Source organism: Martes martes, assembly GCF_963455335.1.
Source record: "Martes martes genome assembly, chromosome: 12".
Lineage (NCBI taxonomy): Eukaryota > Metazoa > Chordata > Mammalia > Carnivora > Mustelidae > Martes > Martes martes.
Window position 1 is genome coordinate 84,591,834 of NC_137900.1, and position 22,747 is coordinate 84,614,580.

General features: G+C 37.1%; 1 protein-coding gene across 1 annotated transcript in view; it reads left to right on the forward strand.

Annotated features, from left to right (window-relative positions):
• The window catches only part of RABGAP1 (RAB GTPase activating protein 1), a 153,487-nt gene that overhangs the window by 27,515 nt on the left and 103,225 nt on the right, over positions 1-22,747 (forward strand). The window contains exons 3-6 of the mRNA XM_080819472.1: positions 12,879-13,113; positions 14,003-14,207; positions 16,389-16,563; positions 17,153-17,307. Of these exons, the coding sequence (XP_080675598.1) occupies positions 12,879-13,113; positions 14,003-14,207; positions 16,389-16,563; positions 17,153-17,307 (770 nt within the window). The remainder of the gene's footprint in view (positions 1-12,878; positions 13,114-14,002; positions 14,208-16,388; positions 16,564-17,152; positions 17,308-22,747) is intronic.

Here is a 22,747-nt window from a genome sequence, read left to right on the forward strand (position 1 = left end):
ACAGGGGTAAATTTTCATGACTTCAGATTTGTCGGTGGATTCTTTGATACCACACCAAAAGCATAAGCGACAAAGGAAGAAAGACATAAGATAAAGATACATAAGATGTTTATCAACTACTAAATGGATAATGTGGTATACAATTATTTAAAATATTTTATTATATATATAATGTTTTTGATCTTTAAAAGGAATGAAGTACTGATACATGCTACAACATAGATGATCCTCAAAGACATGTTAAGTAACAGGCAAGTCACAAAAGTCCAGAAATGACATGGCCTCATTAATATGAACTGTCTAGAATAGTCAAATCTTCAGAGGCAGAGGATCAGTTAGTTGTTGCTTATTTAGGTCTGGAGTAATTAGGGGAAAGAAGAGTTGAAACCTAACAGTGGTAGTTTTTGGTGTTTTTTTGTTTGTTTGTTTTTAAGGTGATGAAAACATTTTAAATTGACTTTGGTGTTGTTTGCACATACCTGTGAATATACTCAAAACCATGAGTTATATCTGGCCTGCTCCATGGAGAACGGGCAATAAAGAGGCGAGACTGATAGCAAAAAGAGTAGATAGAAGGCTGTTTCATTCATTAAAGGGAGAGAAAATGTTGACTTAAGACTGGAAGGTGAACGTGGTCTGATTTCAGGATATATTTTCAAGGTAGAACTAATAGGGTGGGCAAATTAGATGTGGAATTTGAGGCAAAGAGAGAAATAAATGATGGTTCCTAATTTTTGGCCTGAGCTGTTACGTATATGGTAGTGCCGTTTATTAAAATGGAAAGAGGACCAGTGTTGGGTTAGAGGGACCAGAAGTTGAACATGTTAAATTTGAGATGACTATTATGTGTCCATGTCTTGATGTCAAGTAGTTGATTATATGAGATTGATCCTCCGGAGCGACTGTGGTTGGCTTCAACAGTATATAGATGGTATTTAAAGCTATGGGATTAGATGAGATCACCCACAGAGTGAGCATAGAAACTGAAGAGTTGAGTGAAGAACTGATTCTTGGAGTACTTAACATTGAGAGATGGAGATGAAGAGAAACCAGCAGAGAAGACTGAGAAGATATAACTAGATATAAAGAAAACTAAATTGGAATGCCTTTGAAAAGAGATGAAGAAAGTGTTTCAAGAGAGCGGGAACAATCAGGTATGTTAGATTCTGCTGAGAGGTTGCTTTTGATGGTGACTGAAAAAAGACAGGATAGAGGCCTGGGTGATCCTTAAGAAGGGTGTCTTTGTTTTTGCTTGCTTTTTGTTTTCAAGAGAGAGATTGGATGATTAGCAGCATTCTTGTGGGTTGGGTAGTAAATGGTAGGTGAGGAAGAAGTGGTGGTAGGATAACAACCATTTTAAGGATTTTTGCTAAAAAAAAAAAAAAAGGAAGAAAAAAACCATGGTACCTGAAGAGGAATAGGGATTCCAGTGAGAGATGTTATGATACGATAGGAGTTATTCAGTAAAGAGGGAGACATTACTAGTACCAGAGAAGAGCAAATTCTTTGATTAAGGAAAGGGGTTTCCTGTTGTGTGAATAGAGGGGTTAGCCTAGGAACAGTTTCTGTAATAGGAAGGAAGATAGCATGAACAAGTACACTTACAAATAGATCATTCTTCTCTCTTTTTGGGTGTCTTCCACTTGAAAATTTTCTTGTTAATTTATGAAGTACTGTTTGAGTTACTCTTCCTGTTTCTAATTTGATGAATCTTATGGTAAATGGGAAGGACCCTCAGGGCTCCTCCAGAGAACTTTTTTTCTTGCTCTCTCATCTTATCTTGTTTACTGAAAAGAAATGTTCTGTTTTTTAGACCAGGAAATTGAGCAATATGCCCTACAAATTTAAAATGTTTCCTCTCTGTATTTTCAGTACATCTCTGCAGTATATTGGAGTATTGTATGTAGAACTGGTAAGTGAAGAAAGTAATAGAATTATCGTTCAGTCTCTGGGATTAAAGTATGGTATGGTGGAATTGCTGCAACATGTTGCTCAGTGATACTCTTCTTTTTGAAACTGTTTTTTCAGCTACTACTGTATTTTAAAATTGCATTGGATTTAGGAAATATATTTAAAAGCTTCCATGCCAGAAGTCCTAATTGTTTTGTTGAATATTGAGTTGACAACCAGTAACCTGCCAAATGCTGTTTTTAGGCACTGAGGCTGACAACTCCCATTTTTGGGAATGTGATGACCTAGAAAACCCAAAAATGTCCCAATACAAAATATTTAGGAGAGCTGGGTGGAATACAAACATCCTTTCATAGCTATATTCATAAGAAAGTAAAGAAACCCAAAGGAACAAAAGCAAAGAGGGACAGTGAAAGCCAGAACTATACATAAAAGCTTACATTGGGACTATACTGGGGGATTTTAGTGATCTTCATGACCAGTAGGCATGGGTTTTAATAGATAAGTTGGGTAAGAGATAAGGCTTTGGGTTTTACAGAGAGGGGTATTGAAACTGAGATTTCCTTATATAGTACCTTCAGGGGATGATGCATCCTAATTGAAAGGATAGACTTGGAAAAAATAACTTACTTACAATCACAGGAAGAAAATAAGGAAACTTAGCTTAAGTCTTCTTGTGATGGACACAGGTTTGGAGGGGAGTTTTGAGAATTTATACCTATAGGCTTGCCTTAGGGTATTTGGGGTTTGAATTTACACTACTTGAATATTCCTGGGTTGGTAATACTTCTAGGGCACCTGACAGAGTCAATTGCAAAACTACTCTGGAGGACATGCCTGCCTCCCAGGCTGCCTGGTATTCCCACAGATTACCCTGATAAAGAATATCAGATAATCAAAAATTTATAAAGAACAAAGAGCAGGCAGACTGTAGCAGGATCAAATCTTGTCGAAACTTGAGCATTTGAGTTATTAGCTATAACTTTTAAGATAAATACGATTTAAATGATTGAAGATTTGAAGAAAAATTGGAAAATATTAGAAATGAACAAAATTATCTAAAAGACCAAGCAAACTTAGTGAAAATAAGAGCTAGTGAAGTTAAAGTTGCAATTGATGTGTTAAATAGTAGATTAGACATGGCTGAAGAGAAAATCAATAAATCTGCATAATAAATCTGCAGAAGTTATGTGGAAAATAGAATGGGAGAGAAGGAGTTACTTGAGATAATAGCGGAATATTTTCCACAAGTGGTAAGACATAGATCCCCAGCTTCAAGGAACAGTGTGTGAGTCCCAATCAGGATGACAGTGAAACTGGCAAATATCACAGACAAAGAGAAGCTCTTTAAAAGGCTGAATGAAAACAGAGATAAATTGGATATGATTCCTATCTTCAAGACACTTATAGCTTGGGGTAGGTGATAGTTGTTAGGATTCTTGTTGAAGTGGTTTATACTGATCTTTGTAACAGATTACCTCAGAATTGAGTGGCTTGAAACAATTTATTAGTTCTCATGATTTTATCCATTGAGTGGATAGTTTTGCTGGTCCTGTTTTTGTTCATGTAACCATTGATCTGATACATTGACTGGTGACTGGGCTTGATTGGGATGGCTGAATCTTTCTTTTCATTTGGTGTTCTTGGACTTCTTCACAGCAACATGGCAGTCCTAGAGCAGATACGGAAGTGGTAATGCATCTTTTAAGGCAAAGGCTTAGAGATTACATGGTGTCACTTCTGCCACATTTTATTCGTCAAAGCAAGTCACATGGCCAGTCCAGATTCTTGGGTTTAGGGAATTGACTTACACCTCTTGATGGAGGATCTGTAGAGATACTGTGGCTATATTTAATTTTCAACATTAATAGATAAATGCTACAATAGAGATTACCAAAGGGTGCTATAGAACAGAGAGGATGGAAACCTATGTCAGCTTGGGGGAGGAGTCTGAGAAGCCTTCTTGGAAAAGACAATGCTTTGTTAAGCCTTTTAAAGAAAGGCTTTATGCAGTGGTGTGGTTATTAAAAACATAGGCATTTTTCTTCATAAAATGTTTGGACAACTCACATAATTGGAGAACTTTTCATAAATTCAGAACATGTATTTTCTTTTCTTTTCTTTTTTTTTTAAAAGATTTTATTTATTTATTAGACAGAGAGAGATACAGTGAGAGAGGGAACACAAGAAAGGGGAGTGTGAGAGGGAGAAGCAGTCTTCCCGCCAAGTAGGGAGCCCAATGCGGGGCTCGATCCCAGGACCCTGGGACCATGACCGGACCGAAGGCAGGCGCTTAACAGCTGGGCCACCCAAGCGCCCCCATGTTGTATTTTCTTTACCTGACTCCTGTGGTGTAGGAATCTTATACCCTTATCTCTTAACCAAAGATACTCTGTAAATATTGGTTGGAGGTAACATTGCTGAATGAGTACTTCTTTCGTGGAAAGTTCAATTAGAGGATTTAAAAAAAGTTTTAATCTTTTTCTTCTTGAAAAATTCAGTGGACATTATTTTAGTTGGAAAGAAGTTGCCAAACTGTATTAAAATAGCTGATATAGAAGTCACTCCTCACTTAGAATTGCCTAAGCCAGTCTTCTGACTCAGTTTCTGATATTACTTGTTTTTAGTATCAGGTGATTTTGTCCTCTAATGCAGATCTTTTATTCAGCAAACAAAGTAACTGAACCATGAACACACAGTTGAATTAGGGGGATCATGGTGGTGGTGGGGGAGACACATAAGTAACCATGTAATCATGATAAAATTGATCAAGTGCTAGAATATAGATATGAACAGAATTGTATGACAGCCTAATGCCTAGAAAAGCAAAGAGTAGGTAACAATTTAGCAAAACCTTAAAGAATGATTAAGAATTACTCAAAGAACTGAGTCTGTAATGTGTAGAGAGACCAAGAGAAAAGGGCCCAAAGTCAGGAGCATTTCATATAGTAGAATTGAATGTGCTTGCTTTTTTCTTCCAAATAACCTTTTTGTTACTTGTTTTCTGTAGTTATAAAAATAATGTGTGCTTGATACAGAAAATTCAGACAATAAGAAAAGTAAAACCCAGTCATAATCCCATTATTTTGCAACACAGTCATAAATACTTCGGGTCTGTCTTCGGTTGACCTTTTAGGATGAATTCACAAGGTGCTGTTCCTTCTCCTTTATAAATTAATGTTAATGATTCCTAATGGTAATTTTAGGTGGTTTCTCTGGTCCTTCCTTCATACAGAAGATAAAGAGGTGGATAGTCAAAACAGCTGCAGTTTATAAATGAGGCACAAAGTAATTTAGTGATTTACCAAAGATCACAGAGCAAGTATGTGAGTGGATTTGAGGTTAGTAATGATACTTTCTGGGATCCAAATGGGACTTCTGGTTATTTTGTGCCGTGCTTTCTGGTAAAAGTGAGCTTTATGTACTTGTTTCAGAACGCCTTAGTTTTTACACTGAAGCTGAGTAATATTACTATCTGAAGCATTGTCATTTATATTTTCATTACTGTCTGACTCAAGTAGTGGGAACTGTAGATATCACAGATTTGTCTTTAATTTTCTGATCATCTATGGATTTCTCAAGTGCACACTGTTATTTCCTAAGCATGCCTCTTGAAGACAAAATCTCTACTGGAAAAAGATCCCAAACTGCCTAAAGTAGCTTTGGATAACTGTCAAATCCAGAAGGGCCTAGCTGGTATTGTTGCAGTGACAGGAAACAGGGGCTATAAAGTTAGGAGTAGAAAATTAACACCAGGAAATGACTCTGGCGGTTGTCTTTGAAACATTTTGTCCCTTGCTTCTATAAATGCAGTTTTGCTCTCAAGGATACAGACCTATAGCCACTTCTACCATATAAATTATTACTTTTATTTGATATATTTAGAAAGGATAGGTGTTATTCCAGTAATGGGTCTTTCACGTAAATAGTAGGTGTGTTCTTAGTTTTCTCTGGATAATGGAAAGTGGAACTTTTTTTTTTTTTTTTTAAGTTATTTGCTTTTTCAAACCTCAACTCCAGTAGGTGGGTCAGAGTTTATTTAGAAATAGCTGCAAGTGGGGGGTGCCTTGCTGGCTCAGTTGGTAGAGCATGCGACTCAGTCTCAAGGTTGTAAGTTCAAGCCCCATGTGTAGGGACTGAGTGTAGTAATTAACTTAAAATCTTAAAAAAAAAAAAAAGAAATAGCTGGAAGTGAGGTAGGGAGATACTAATTGGATGCTTACTAATTGGCGGGTACTGCCATGTGAGAAATGAGATAATTCCTTTAAAAATCACATATAGTGCCTGAATTATAAACAAATATCCTATAATATTATTATTATTATGTCATTGAACCCTCCTGGAAAGGAAGTCTTTTTTGGTCTTCAGAATAAAATTGGTCTGCAGCATGCTAACTGGTCTTGCCCAGTATTCTTACTGTAAACGTTAAACCTTTAATGACTCTCAGAATAATAGGAAATGATGGTGGTTTTGTTTGTGTTTAAGTAAACAAAGTGAAAATAAAGAATTCAGATTTCATTTTTCATAACTAAACCAAAATCTGTAGAATATCCAATATCAAAATATTACTTTAGCATTTACTCTGCATTTATAAAATTCAATTCAGTAAACATGTATTGTAGGTATATTGTGCAGTAAGTATATCCAATGCTTTGGGAATAATATAAAGATAACTTAAGGAGCAGTCTGTGCCATCTAATAATGCCCAGTCTAATTCAAGGTCTGGTTCTCTAAAACATGTATGCTCATGTGATGGTGGCATCCCTAGGGAGGAAGTAATTACACCCCATATTGCACGATTAAGATATCCCAGAGGAGGTAACAGAATTTAAGCTTGATCTTAGCAGAAAGAAGAAGGGAAGGGAACAGTCTATACAAAGTCTAGATGCTTGAAAGTTTATCATCTGTCCTGGGGAAGTTGAGTAATTTGATGTGATTGGTAAGAGATGGAAACATAAATTGGGCAGAGTTGTGAAGAATTCATAGAATATAGTTACAAATTTGGGCTTTATCTTAAGGGAATTGAGGAAACATGGGAGGTTTTAAAAGTAAGGTAGTGCTTGATCAGAACTAAGCTTTGCAATTGTAACTTCAGTGGCTGTGTGAAAGATAGGTCATAGGAGAGAGAAAAGGCAAGGAAACTCCTATCTTTCTAATAAATAGGCTTATGTAAAATGAACATTAGCTGTCCTATGGTATTACCTATGCAGAGAGAGGAAGGAAAAAATGCACAGTTGAGCAAGGATCAGTAGGATTCATGAGTAATGTGGGGATTAGAGAAGTGAAGGGTGAGGGGTGATTGTGCTCTTTCATTGGCCCACTAAGTGGATAGTAGTGCAATTCACTAATTAAAAACAAACAAACAAAAAAACCAGGTGGCACCCGGCTGGGTCAGTTGGTACAGCATGATCTTGGGGTCATGAGTTCCAGCGCCACACTGGGCATAGAGTTTCCTTAAAAAAAATAAAAAGGATACAGGAGTTTGACACACTGTCTGGGGTATCTAGCTGAAGATTTTCTCTCCAGTAGACAGTTGAGGAAGGGGTTGTAGATACATGCTAGGGATTGTTTTTGTATCTTGGCAGCAGATGAAGTGGGCACAGGAGAGTCTGTAAAATGAGGTTATTGTCAAAAACAGAACCCTGGATGAATAGCTTTTGAGGTGCAGATAGAAAAAATGAACAGTGTGTTCTCAGATTGCGTCTTTTGTAGAAACCATGCTTTTTTTTCTATTTTTTAAAAAATAAACTTTAGGGGCGCCTGGGTGATTCATTAAGTCATTAAGTGCCTGCCTTTGGCCCAGAGTCGTGGGATCAACCCCTGCATCGGGTTCCCTGCTCGCCAGGAAGCCTGCTTCTCCCTCTCCCGCTCCCCCTGCTTGTGTTCCCTCTCTTGCGGTGTCTCTGTCAAATAAACAAATAAAATCTTTAATAAATAAATAAATAAATAAATAATAGACCTTATTTTTTAGAGCAGTTTTAGGTTCATAGCAAAATCAAGAGGAAGGTGCAGAGATTTCTCATTTAACTCCTGCTCCCACGTATGCATAACCTTTGCCACTATCAATATCCCCTTTCTATTTTAAGTTTATTGAGGTAAAATTTACACATAGTAACATGCACCCCTTTTAGGTGTACAGTCCTATAAGCTTTAGTGAATGCAAACTCCATATAACAACCACCATCACCACAATTAAGATGCAGAATATTTTTATCACTCCAAAAAATTCTTTGTGCTTCTTTTTTGTCAGTCCTCTTATCTCCTTCCCAGCCCCTGGCAGCCAGTGATCTGATTTCTGTCCGTGAAGTTGTGCCTTTTCTAGAATGCCATATAAATGGAATCTTACAAGATGGCGTAGTCTTTTGTGTCTGGCTTATTTTACTCGGAATAATCCATGCTGTTGCATGTACTAATAATTCATTCCTTTTTATTGTTGAGTAGTGTTCCATTGTATAGATATTTGCAGTTTGTTTATCCACTAAGCAGCTGATAAACATTTGTGTTCAGTTTTTTGGTGATTATGAATAATACTGCTATAAACATTCACAGGACATATGTTTTAATTTTCTTGGTTAAATACCTAGGACTGAGTCATATGGTAAGTGTATATTTAACTATAAAATTCACAAAAAAATGGCTAAAGTGACACTACTGTTTTGCATTCCCACCAGCAATGTTTGAGAGTTTTTTAGTTATTACACATCTTTGCCAGTCCTTGGTTATTGTTAGCATTGTTTTCATTTTAATTTTATCCAAGCTTATAGGTTTCGTGGAGGCATGCTGTGGAGGTTTCAATTTCTCTAATGGCTCATAAATTGAGTTTCTCTCATGTGCTTATTATTTAGCAATCTATATACCTTCTTTGGTGAAATGCCCATTTTTAAAATTGGGTGGCTTGTTTCCTTATTGAGTTATAAGACATTCTGGATATAAATCCTTCATCAGATACATATTCTCCGTTTGTCGCTTATATTTTTATTCTCTCAATGGTGTCTTTTGAGCGGAAGTTTCTAGTTTTATCATTTTATCCTTTTTTTTAAAGATTTATTTTTATTTTAGAGAGCAAGAGTATAGGGGGAAGGGGCCGAGGGAGAGGGAGAGAGAGTCTCAAGCAGACTTGGTGCTCAGTGCAGAGCCTGAAGGAGGGGCTCAAGCTCACAGCCCTGACTGAGATCATGACTTGAGCCAGAAGGAGGAGTCGGACACTTAACCGACTGTGGCACCCAGGTACATTTTTTTTCTTTTATGCTACTTTTTGTGTCATTAGAAATCTTTGTGTCCCAGGATTTCACAGATCTTCTCCTTTGTTTTCTTCTGTAAGTTTTATAGCTTTAGGATTTACATTTAGACCTGTGACCCATTTTGTGTTAATTTTTATATGTGATGTGGAATATTGGCTGAGCTTCATGAGCTTCATGTTTTTGCATAGGTATAGATGTCAGGTTAATTGTTCAGCCCCATTTGTTTTATTCCCTTTCTCCATTAAATTATCTTGCCAACTTTTTTGAAACCAATTGGCCATGTATTTGTCAGTCTATTTCTAGATTCCGTTTTGTTCCATTGATCTGTATGTCTACCCGTTGACTAATACTGCAGTGTGTTATTTTAGAGATGATTGTGTTTTCTGTTAAAAAGCACCCAGGCAGGACACCTGGGTGGCTCAGTTAGTTAGGCATCTGCCTTCGGCTCAAGTCATGATCCCAGGGTGCTGGGATCAAGTTCCGCATCCCGTTTCTTCCTCTGCCTGCCACTCTCCTTGCTTGTGCTCTCTCCCTTTCTCTCTCCCTCTCTTTCTCTGACAAATAAATAAATTAAGAAAAAAAAAAAGAATGCTGTTGGCAACAGGGAACAGTGGGTTTATTTTTTTATTATAACACAGAGTCTAGTGATAAGCAGTCATTGGTTTGTTTAAGCTATTCATCAGGACCAGCGGTCAACAAACTACAGTCTGCTGGCCTAATCTGGCATGCCACCTATTTTGTAAATCACCGGTGGAGGTTCTTCAAAATGCATATGCCCAGGCTCTACCTCTGAGACTGATTTACTCGTTTGTTTGGGAGATGAGGGGGCGGAGGGAGGAGTACATATTTTAATTTTAGCATGCTTCCTGGTAATATGGGTTATTATGCTGTGTAGTCATGGTTAAGAACAATTAACCTAAGGTTGGTTCTTAGAGCTTGGTCCCCAGACCAGCACTATCACCATCTCCTGGAAGCTTTTCAAAAATGCAAATTATCAGGTCCACCCAGACTTACTGAATTAGAATTCAGTTGGGGCTGAACAGTTTGTCTCTTAAAAGTTCTCCAGGTGCAGGGCACCTGGGTGGCTCAGTGGGTTAAAGCCTCTGCCTTCGGCTCAGGTCATGATCCCAGGGTCCTGGGATCGAGCCCCGCATCAGGCTCTCTGCTCAGCAGGGAGCCTGCTTCCCTTCCTCTCTCTGGCTGCCTCTCTGCCTACCTGTGATCTCTGTCTGTCAAATAAATAAATAAAATCTTAAAAAAAAAAAAAAGTTCTCCAGGTGATTCTGATGCATGCCAAAGTTTAAGATCCCTGAAAGGCATGGCTAAATGTTTCCTAGATAAGCCTAGGGAAGACTGTCTTCGTAAAGAAAACAACAGATGAGCACTTCAGTGGCTCAGTCAGTTATGTGTATACCTTTGGCCCAGGTCACAATCCCAGGGTCCTGGGATCAAGACCCGCATCAGGCTCCCTGCTCGGCAGGGTGTCTACTTTTCCCTCTAACCACCCCCCAACTCGTGATCTCTCTTTCTCTCAATCATTGTCTCTCTCTCTCTCAAATAAATAAAATCTTTAAAAAAAAAACAAACAGGGTGCCTGGCTGGCTAAGTCCATGGAGCATGCAGTTCTTTATAACAGGGTCATGAGTTCAAGCCCCATGTTGGGCATAGAGATTACTTAATTAAAAAAAAAAAAAGTTTTTAAATAAAGAAAACAAAAACAAGGACAAAAACCTTAACTGGTTTAAGTATGTGTATTATAATGTCACAGACAGTAATTTTGAAATTAGATCGAAGGTTCACAAGTGATCTAATATAATTGTTTAGTACTGTATTGACCTTAATCATCCAAAGCATATGTTGCATTGCTGTTTTTAAACAGCTTTTAAAAATCAAATGTTTGTGTGTGTACATTTCTTTTTCCTAGTTTTTAAGGAAGAGTTGAGGAAATAGAAGGCAGTTCTTATGTTTATAGACTCTGTAAATGAAAGAGGAATGCAAGATAAACATGTACAAACAAAATACAGGTATATAAACATGTTTTCTTTCAGACTTAGGTGTATTTTTGTTATTGAAGAATATGTGGAAATGTAGGCAGTCTATCCAGCAGGAGACTTGAGCTTAATTACTCTATAAACCAAAGAACAAACAGTACTTTGTAACATGTAAAATATAATGTTTTCTCTTTGATTTAGTTTGCTCTTTTGGTGATAGTCTCCCCAGTTCTAATAACTAATTACACAGACAGGGAGTCTAATATCTTTTCTCCATCTGTGTTCAGGAAGCTGTAACTATCCTATTTATGTTCTTTTTCTCTCCCCTTGGAAAACAGTTTAGGTTCAGTTAGAGTATCTTTTGTTTACTGCAGGTGATGCAGTAATTGCTCTCCAGTTCTGGAAGAATGAGAGGTTAATTGGAACTAAGCTGTGTTTGTTTTTTAGATGGCTTAAAAACTTCTGAAAGTACAACTTCTGAAAGAAGAAATTGGATTACATTTTTGGTTGTATAGGATCAGGCATAACAAAGAATTAAAATTATGGGACCCACTTGTAGTTCCATTAGCAGTAACTGTAAACATAAAATGAAGTTCAGGGAAATACACATTGTCACCGAAGCCACGAGGCTGGACACCTGTATGGCAAGAGTAGCTGACATGTCAGATTTCCTTGGGAAAATGTCAGCAAGAAAAAGACAAGACTGTTTGTTTCTCAGTTATAATTTATAGCCAAAGGAACTTGAAGCTTATAGAGTTTAAAAAAAAAAAAATGTTTGAACTGGGTTCTTTGGCAGTCCAGAGGTATGTCTGTTATTATTGGAATTTTGCTTCTGACTTCTGTGTTGATTTGACTGGGAAGATCTCATTCTCTTTAACATAGTCTCCTAGCCCCACCCATTTTAACTTTTTGTCAGCTTTTAGTTTTCAGAAAGCCTCCTAAATCAACCCCCTTTCTTGATCGTGACTTTTTCTAAATTGTTTTGTTGAATTTTTTTAAGTGTTTCTTGAATAAGCATTGAGTGACAGTACTGAGTTTTGTCACTTGTGGTTTTCCCTAGCATTGGGCAGTTTCCACTAGATTTTGCACTTGTTTACTTCCTTATTGAGCAACTAGGAATAAACCATCATGACTCTAGAAAAACACTTGACATTACTGAAATGGTGTGCTTCTCCTCAGGCCATTTTATACATACCAGCTTTATGCAGGTGCCTCAGAACATTAAAAAACTGTTCATTTCAGAGGAGTCTCCCTTAGGATTACAAGAGACTGACTTATAAGTAGGAGTGGTGAAATACATGTGAAAATTTATTACCTAATAAGTCTGTTTCTATGATAACTTCTATAGGCAAACACATTTTCCCTGTTTCTTAAAGATTAGAGAAGCCCCTAAAGATACTCCTTTTAACAGATTATTTCTCACCAGACAAGTAAAATTAACGGATGTTTTGTTAGTTGAGGCCACTGTAGAAAACTTTAAATAAACACTGTCACATACATTTCTGGGCAATAGTCTCAAATTCACTATACACTTTTTCATGAAAAACTACGAATTAAGAGAGCAGCTGCAGCTCTTATTTATTGCAGATCTTGACTTACTCTGTTAAAAAAACATTCAGAAGATATCTTTCTATCAAAAGAAATGCTGACAGTTTTCTCTAGAATACGGACCCATTTGAATTAGTACCGGCCTCTCTTTCTCACTTTGCTGATTGCGTGTATTTGTGACCCTTAGATTATAGGGAATGGAAGTGAGCAGCAGCTGCAAAAAGAGCTAGCAGATGTGCTGATGGATCCTCCAATGGACGACCAGCCAGGGGACAAGGAACTTGTGGAAAGGTCACAACTGGATGGTGAAGGAGATGGACCTCTTTCTAACCAACTCTCAGCTTCATCTACCATTAACCCTGTGCCATTAGTAGGGCTTCAAAAACCAGAGATGAGCTTGCCAGTGAAACCTGGACAAGGAGGTTAGGACTGCTGCATTGCTTGCTTAACTGAAGGTTATTGTTTTTAATATGTGAGTGCCCACCCTGTGCTAGGTTTGATTCAGAGCAAGCAAAAACCATCATCTGTCTTCTAGAATGTTCAGATTCTAGATTTAGGAGGATATGAGAAGGGTAGGTATATGTACCATTCTGATTTCCCTTTAAATGTACGTCATGGTTATCAAAGCAAGAGATAACAGCAGTTAAATGACACTGAGGAAGCCTTGTTTCAGAATGTTTCAAGATTTTTCCAAGAAAAGGAATTTGAGGACAGTGTTGGAGATGTGGAGGAATAATGCTTGGGGAAGAGAGATTTGCTGCAGGCCTGTATAGATAGTTCTTTGGGAGTAGTTGCCAGGTTTTTTAAAAGGCAGCACAGAGGAGGAGGAATAGGGGAATTATGAAGGCTCATTGGGAAAACTAGAGTGTTAAAACTATGCAGCTTTCTTGAGAAAGGGAAAGCAGGAGTATTGGGAGAACATTAAGTAGCTAAGGTGATGAATGAGAGAAATAAAGCAATACAGATCAGAAAGAAGAGAGAGAATTTTTCAGAGTGGTAAAACACTAAATATATTTTTGACCTAAATGTGAATTATAAAGTCAGAACAAACTAGAAGAGGCAAAATGTAAATCAGATCTAACCTCAGATCACGTTTTAGATTTGGGATTGACAGTAAAGGAATCCCTAAAAATTTGGGTGTTAGTGACAGAGTTTGAATGTGAAATTTCTGGCTTTAATGGGCATTTCTTCTGGGGCATTAGCATATTATCTCGTTAGTTTTTAATTGTAGACCTAAATGTAACTTGTAAGTTTTTACTTGGTATTCATGTCAACAAAATATTAAAAATGATTTCATTTCCTTTCTTTCAGATTCTGAAGGGTCAAGTCCTTTTACACCAGCTGCTGATGAAGACAGTGTAGTTTTCAGCAAACTAACTTATTTAGGCTGTGCCTCAGTAAATGCACCCAGGAGTGAAGTGGAAGCCTTAAGGATGATGTCCATCTTAAGAAGCCAATGTCAGATTTCACTAGACGTTACCCTGTCAGTGCCGAATGTGTCTGAAGGAACCGTGAGGTAAGACCAGCTTCTTGAAATGTTTGGATCAGATTTCTGACCTATAGATTTAGAAAGAAGCAGTAGTGAACAAAATACATAATTATCTTATTCATGTAATATTTAATTCACCTGACACTTAACGTCTTCCAAGGATTGTGACCCTTACGAAAATTACTCATTTGAACAGTTTTTTTTTTTTTTAAAGATTTTATTTATTTGTCAGAGAGAGAGAGAGAGCGAGCGAGAGAGAGAGCGAGCGAGCGAGAGAGCGTGCACTGGCAGACGGAGGCAGAGGGAGAAGCAGGCTCCCTGCCGAGCAAGGAGCCCGATGTGGGACTCGATCCCAGGACGCTGGGATCATGACCTGAGCCGAAGGCAGCCGCTTAACCAACTGAGCCACCCAGGCGTCCCTGAACAGTTTTTTTATATTCTTCCCCACCCCACTTGTGTGTGGTAACTTAAAAATTTTAACATTTGGGGGATAATTGAAATATGTTGACCTGAAAGTATGCCTAACAAATTAATTGATATTTTCCCTGTTCCACCAGTACAGATACTAGCTTGACACATTAGTTCAGTATGAAGTTTCATATTGAATCTAACAACATATTAGAATCAACAATAATAATATTGACATATCAGAATCAGCATTTTTTAAAAGACTGTTTTGGAGAGAGCACGCACATATATGAGTGGGGGAAGGGGCAGAGGAAGAGGGAAAGAGAATCCTCAAGTAGACTTCCCACTGAGCACAGAGCCTGATGCAGCGGCTAGATCCCGGGACCCCAAGATCATGACCTGAGCTAAAATCAAGAGTCAGATGCTTAATCAGCTGAACCACCCAGGCACCCCAATAATATGAAACTTCCATAAAACTTGTTTAGTGCTCATTTCTATGTCCTTCTTAGTAGTTGTTGCCCAACTGAAATTATACTTTGTTCTGATACATTTTAATTCTGTAGACATGCAAAACCCAGTTTCTCTTGCTCATGTTTTCAGAGTTTTTATCAAAGTGCCTTTGAATGTGGATTAGGTCCACTTCCTGTGTATTTCCATTATGCACAGGGACCCCTAAGCTCATTAGTGGCCCTGCCCATTCAGTGTTGAAATTGCAGTTTCTTTTCATTACTTTCATATTTGTGTCTTCAGTATCTAGAACAGAGCTTTGAGTATTATAAGTATCATGTAAGTATTTGTTGAACCAATACTTTTCTGAATGAATAACACACTTTTGATTTTCAGTGAATGGCATGCTTTTGATTAGTAATTATCTTTTTTTAGGTGTTAACATTTTGTACTTTCTTACTTGCCGTGAATCAGAAGAATATGTTTCATTCTGAGAAAACACATCAGTTTTTTTGTTTTTTTGCTTTTGTTTTTTGTTTTTTTATTAATCTATTTGGCAGACAAAGATCACAAGTAGAGAGGCAGGCAGAGAGAGAGGGGGAAGCAGGCTCCCCGCTGAGCAGGGAGCCCAATGCAGGGCTCAGTCCCAGGACCCTGGGATCATGACCTGAGCCGAAGGCAGAGGCTTAACCCACTGAGCCACCCAGGTGCCCCTGTTTTTTGTTTTTTTTAAATAATAAAGCATTAAATAATAAATAATAAATAAATAATAAAGTCATTTTTTAGGAGGTAGTGAGAAATACAACTTTAATGATTCATTTTGGTAGTCTAATTTACTCATTGATCTAGTCTTTTTTTAGGTACAGACTATATAGAAAACCTATGTACTTATTATTTGTCTTTCTGATTGCCTCCCTAAAGCATAAGATTATGGAGGTTTTAGTACCATGGAATTACGTAATTAATAATTCAGGAATCCACGTATTGGGGCTTCTGGGTGGCTCAGTCACTAAGCGTCTGCCTTTGGCTCAGGTCATGATCCCAGGGTCCTGGGATCAAGCCCCTAATGGGGCTCCCTGCTTGGTGGGAAGCTCGCTCCTCCCTCTCCCGCTACCCCTCCCTGCTTGTGTTCCCTCTCTTGCTCTCTCTCTGTCAAATAAATAAAATCTTTAAAAAAATAAAAAGAGGAATCCACATATAACTTATTTGTTAAGACTTAAGATAAATATGATTAGCATACCAAAAATGGTTTCTATGATCTTGCTAGAAAGATGAGTTTCGAATCATAATATGGATTTAGTGAGAATAGTCTGTAATTCCTCTAAGCTCTTTATAACTTTTTTTCCCAAACAGACTCTTAGATCCTCAGACAAACACTGAAATAGCAAACTACCCTATCTACAAAATCCTCTTCTGTGTCAGAGGGCATGATGGAACTCCCGAGAGTGACTGTTTTGCTTTCACTGAAAGTCATTACAATGCAGAGCTCTTCAGAATACATGTCTTCCGGTGTGAAATACAAGAAGCTGTAAGTTCTTACCAGAAAACTGTCTGCAAATGAAACTTCACCTTTACCCTCACTGTGTTGAAGTTAATTGCAGTATTTATTATGGTCACTTAATAACCCAAATGAAATTCTTTGCTGATGTTTTATTAACTCCAGCCTGATGGGCTGAAATATAAAGAAACTAAAAGTTTGGGTTACCAGAACATTGTTGCTAAGAGTGTCTGAGACCAAGACTGCTTCTTGATAGGTATCTTGGTTTCAGGAATGACACATTTCCAAACTGTTCTTTTAAAGCTAATCTTGTAGGCCTTTTTTTTTTTTTTAAATTATAATAAATATATTCAGATTGTTTCTAACAATTTAGGAAATTATTTTTCAGTTGGATTTCTTGTGTTTATAACCATTTCTTTTTTAAAACCCTTTCTCTGGCCATTTTTAGTGTTGCTTGCTTTTTAGGCCTAACAAATTAGATAATTTACAAAAGAAATCAGTGGGGGAAAGATGAATTACTACCCGCCCCAACACACACACAAAATAGATAACTTTCAGCCTTAATAAAGGTATTTTATTTCTTCTGATAACAGCCCATTTTCTAACTTGTCCATTGTAGGTAAGCCGGATACTTTACAGTTTTGCCACTGCCTTCCGCCGTTCTGCCAAGCAGACCCCACTTGCAGCTGCTGCACCCCAAACTCCTGACAGTGACATCTTTACCTTCTCTGTGTCTTTAGAAATAAAAGAAGATGATGGTAAAGGTTATTTTAGGTAGGATATTTTATTTTTTTTTTTTAATCGAAGTTTGTATTAACATGGTATATCATCTGTGGTTCAAGGGAAATGCTGGGTCAGATTATTTAACTTTCATGTATAAAATGATTGCTTTTTTTTTTTAAGATTGCTTTTATAGGTAGAGTTTTTTATATTGTAAGTGATAAAAGGAAATAGGCAGCTTTGCAGAGGAATGGTTTTTTAATTTAAATTTATTTAAATTTTAATTTCAGTATAATCAGCATACAGTGTTATATTAGTTTCAGGTATGTAATGTAGAGATTTAAAAGTTCTGTACACTATGCAGCACTCACCACAATAAGTGGTTTCTTAATCCCCGTCACCTCTCTCACCCATTCCCCTTACCTTTCTCCCTCTGGTAACCATCAGTTTGTTCTGTATGGTTAAGAGTCTGATTTTTGGGTTGTCTCTTTTTTTCTTTGTTCATTTTGTTTCTTAAATTCCATGTGTAAGTGAAATCATATGGTCTTTGTCTTTCTTTAATAATGGAAGCAGCTCAAGTGTCCATCAGTAGATGAATGGATAAGTTGTGATAATTATATATAATGAAATACTACTCAGCCATAAAAATGGAATGAAATCTTGCCATTTGCAACAGCGTGGATGAGGGTATAATGTTAAATGAAAAAAGTCAGTCAGAAAAAGGCTGATTTCTTTCTTTTCATTTTTATGTCTTTATGGCTGAATGATAATAGTCCGTGGTATGCATTTGTGTGTATATACACACACACCCCCCAATCTTCTTTATCCATTCATCTACTGATGGACACTTGGGCTGCTTTCCTGGTTGGGCTATTTAAATAATGCAGCAGTAAACACAGGGCTGCATGCATCTTTTGGAATTAATGTTTTCATATTCTTTGGGTAAATACCCAGTAGGGAAATTACTGGATCATAAGGTAGTTCTGTTTTCCACAGTGGCTGCACTAGTTTGCATTCCCCTCGGTAGTGCACCAGGGTTCCTTTTTCTCCACATCCTCACCAACACTTGTTATTTCTTGTCATTTTTGATACTAGCCATTCTGACAGGTGTGAGGTGATACCTTATTGTGGTTTTGATTTGCATTTCCCCAATAATGAGTGATGTTGAGCATCTTTTCATGTGTCTGTTGACCATCTCTATTTCATCTTTGGAGAAATGTCTTTTCATGTCTTCTATTCATTTTTAAATTGGGCTATTTGTTTTTTGGGTGTTGAGTTGTGTAAGTTTTGTGGGTTTTTTTTTTTTTTTTAAGACTTTATTTATTTGTTTGTCAGAGAGAGTGAGCACACAAGCAGGGAGAGCGGCAGACGGGGAGAAGCAGGCCCACTGACTTGATCCCAGGATCATGGGATCCTGACCTGAGCTGAAGGCAGATATGCTTAACTGACTGAGCCACCCAGGCGTCCTGTTTAAGTTCTTTATATACTTTGGATACAAACCCTTTATTGGATATATCATTTGCAGATATCTTCTCCAGTTCAGAAGGTTGTCTTTTAGTTTTGTTGATTATTTTGTTTGCAATAGTTTATTTTTGCTTTTGTTTCCCTTGCGTTAGGGGACATACCTAGAAAAATGTTGCTATAGCCAATGTCAGAGAAATTATCGCCTGTGTTCTCTTCTAGGATTTTTTTTTTTGGTTTCAGGTCTCACATTTAGGTCTTTAATCCATTTTGAGTTTATTTTTGTGTATGGTGTAAGAAGGTGGTCCAGTTTCATTGTTTTGAATGTTGCTGTCCAGTTTTTCCAGCACCATTTCTTAAAGAGATGGTCTTTTTCCCATTGTATATTCATTGTTCCTTGTCCAAGATTAATTGACCATATAATTGTGGGTTTATTTCTGGGTTCCCTGTTCTGTTCCATTGGTTTATATGTCTGTTTTTGTGCCAGTACTGTACTGTTTTGCTTACAGCAGCTTTGTCATGCATCTTGGAATCTGGGATTGTGATACCTTCACTTTTGTTCTCTTTTTCAAGATTACTTTGGCTATTCAGAGTCTTTGTGATGCCATGCAAATTTTAGGAGCATTTGTTCTAGTTTTGTGAAAAATGCTGTTGGCATTTTGATAGAGACTGCAATAAATCTGTAGATTGCTTTGGATGATACGGACATTTTATTCTCCCAATCCATGAGCATGGAATATCTTTCCGTTTATTTGTGTTGTCTTCAGAGTATAGGTCTTTGGCTGCTTTGGTTAAGTTTATTCCTAGGTTTACTGTTTTTGATGCAGTTTTAAATGGGACTTTTTTTTTTAAATTAACATATAATGTATTATTTGCCCCAGGGGTACAGGTCTGTGAATCATCAGGCTTACGCACTTCACAGCACTCACCATAGCACATAGCCTCCCCAGTGCCCATAACCCAACCGCCCTCTCCATACCCCTGCCCCAGCAACCCTCAGTTTGTTTTGTGAGATTAAGAGTCTCTTATGGTTTGTCTCCCTCTGGATCCCATCTTGTTTCATTTTTTCCTTCCCTACCCACTAAACGCCCCACTTTGCCTCTCAAATTCCTCATATCAGGGAGATCATACGATAATTGTCTTTCTCTGATTGACTTATTTCACTTAGCATAATACCCTATAGTTCTATCCACGTTGTTGCAAATAGCAAGATTTCATTTCTTCTGATGGCTGCATAGTATTCCATTGTATAAATATACCACATCTTCTTTATCCATTCATCTATTGATGGACATCTAGGTTCTTTCCATAGTTTGGCTATTGTGAACATTGCTGCTATAAACATTCGGGTGCACATGCCCCTTCGGATCATTACATTTGTATCTTTAGGGTAAATACCTAGTAGTGCGATTGCTGGGTCGTAGGGTAGCTCTATTTTCAACTTTTTGAGGAACCTTCATGCTGTTTTCTGGAGTGGCTGCACCAGCTTGCATTCCCATCCACAGTGTAGGAGGGTTCCCCTTTTCTGCGCATCCTCGCCAGCATCTGTTGTTTCCTGACTTGTTAATTTTAGCCATTCTGACTGATGTGAGGTGGTATCTCATTGTGGTTTTGATATGTATTTCCCTGATGCCAAGTGATGGTGAGCTCTTTTTCATGTGTTTGTTGGCCATCTGGATGTCTTCTTTGCAGAAATGTCTGTTCATGTCCTCTGAATGGGACTGTTTTTTTCATTTCTCTTTTTAAGAGGCAAGATTTGAAGAATTTTAAAGCTATTAAATTCTTTCGTGTGGGGGAATATGTTATGATACTATGTTCTTTTAGACTCAGAGTAACTGGCTAACTGCTGATATGAAATATGACAGTAGTTAAGCAAGCTGGATTTGTAGCTGCATTTGTTTTGCTTGTTCTTTTGGTCTTGTTGTCTGGTTAATTTGTTTTAATAATCTAAAGGTCTTAAGGCTGTTGACATCAGTTTTTCCATTAAAGTTTATCTGAATACATTGGATGAGGAGAAATGAAGTCTGTGTCTGAAGTCTTAATCTTGCATATAGGGTCAGAAATAACTGGCTTGGGCTTTTATGTAAAATGATACTTTTGAGTAGTGGAAAGAACCCTAGAATAGAAATACTTAGATTTAGTTTAATTATTGCTACTATTAACACTGTGAACTTTTCCAAGTTTCTTTATATCTCCTGGCAATAGTTTCCTTACTTATAAAGTAAGTTGGCTAGACTCTAAAGTCCTTTCTAACTTAAAAATACTATAGTCACAGATGATTTTTTTTTCCCCTATAACCCATATCACATATTAGGTGCTTCTTGGATCATAATTGATAGTTGCATATTCAGAGTCTCTTTCCTTCATGATTACCTCATAAAATGGGTAAAATGAAATTATATTAAAATATGAATGTTTTCTACTATTTTGCTTTCAAATTAGAAAACACAATGACTGGTTTGTTTGAACAACTGATAACGCTTGGTCTCCCTGCAAAGACTTTTGGAATTATCATGCCATCTGGTGGCCAATTTCATGTACAATGCAGCTTCAACTTTGATTTGTGCACTGAAGTATTAGACACTATGGTCTGTGCCCACTCAATAGTTGTATTTCTGTTTGCACGGCAACTTTGGGATATGCTGCTTCCCACAGTATATATGCCAGCCCTAGGAAGTGGAAATTATAATCTTTAAACTTTGTAACAGTTTTTTTCCTTTTTAAGAAACAAAAGTTTCTTTAAACTCCATTTTTCCCCTTTTGTAAAGAAATTTATGTAGATCCCTTTTATAAATTTCAGTTACAAATAGGAACGATGTCTAAGATCTCTCAGAAGCACTAACCTGCTTCTTAACTCAGGCATGTTCAAGGTAGAATGATCATAATCACAGACATCCCTGTTCACCCTCATACCAAGGGGATGCTATATGAAAAATCCCTAGATGGTCATTTTGCTCTTTGCATTTGTCCGGGCTTTGTTTTTTTTTAACGTGGTTTTATTGAATTTGTTATTTATGGTAGAAAATAGTGTTGTATAGCCCTATCATAGTGATAGTGACTTGTTGAAAATTAGCATCTATTTATCAGATTTGAACGGGCCAAACACAACTGTTTTTTTTCCAGTGATTCTGTAAACATCATTGAGGTACCCAAAGAATTGTCAAGATGGATGTTCCCCTTAATACTGTTTGTAATAATAAAATTAAAAGGTAGAAATTAAATGTTTGCCAGAATAGAATAATTAAAATATGATGCATTTCACAATATATACAAATGTCAAAACATTATTATATACCTCAAATAAATATAATGTTGTATGTCCATTATATTTCACTAAAAACTTAATATAGTGGCATACCCATATGACTTAGCACCTATCCAAAAAATACAGGTGTAATAAGTAACCATAACACAAGATAGATTGTGGTTTTACTCTAACGTAAATACAATGCTGTGACAAGACTTAATGCACTTCTTTTCATCCTTGAAAAAGTATAATTCTTATTATTAATATTAGAAACCTACTTTCAACTTAGCCCTTAGGAAGATGGAACGTTTTCATTTATAACATTCAGAGCACTTTTTGTCTTATTTATTCTACTATATAACCCTACTAGATATGCTGGGTATTTGATACTTTCCTTGTTTTATAAGTAAAGAAGCCCGGGGAAGTTAAACCTGGATCTCAGTATTGTAATTTATATAATAGGAAGTCAGTGTAAAATTATTGGGGTGGATCTGTTCCGTGATACGATGATAAGACTAGAAATATAATCTCCTTGAAGTTCACTTCACTGCCTGCAGTCTCCACTCTGTTTCCTGTTAATAGGGCTTCTCCTTGTACTTCAGCATTAAGACACCAGAGACAACTTTGTATTTGTTGTTGTCTTAAATACTACTAAGAGATGGGATTATATTTATTTCTGTGTCAGCAGAACATAAAGACTAGTGTATCTTTTATCATTTAAAATTTGAGACCTGTGTACATATCCTTAGAGGTGAAAATTCTGTCAGCCACAAATATTTAACAGTT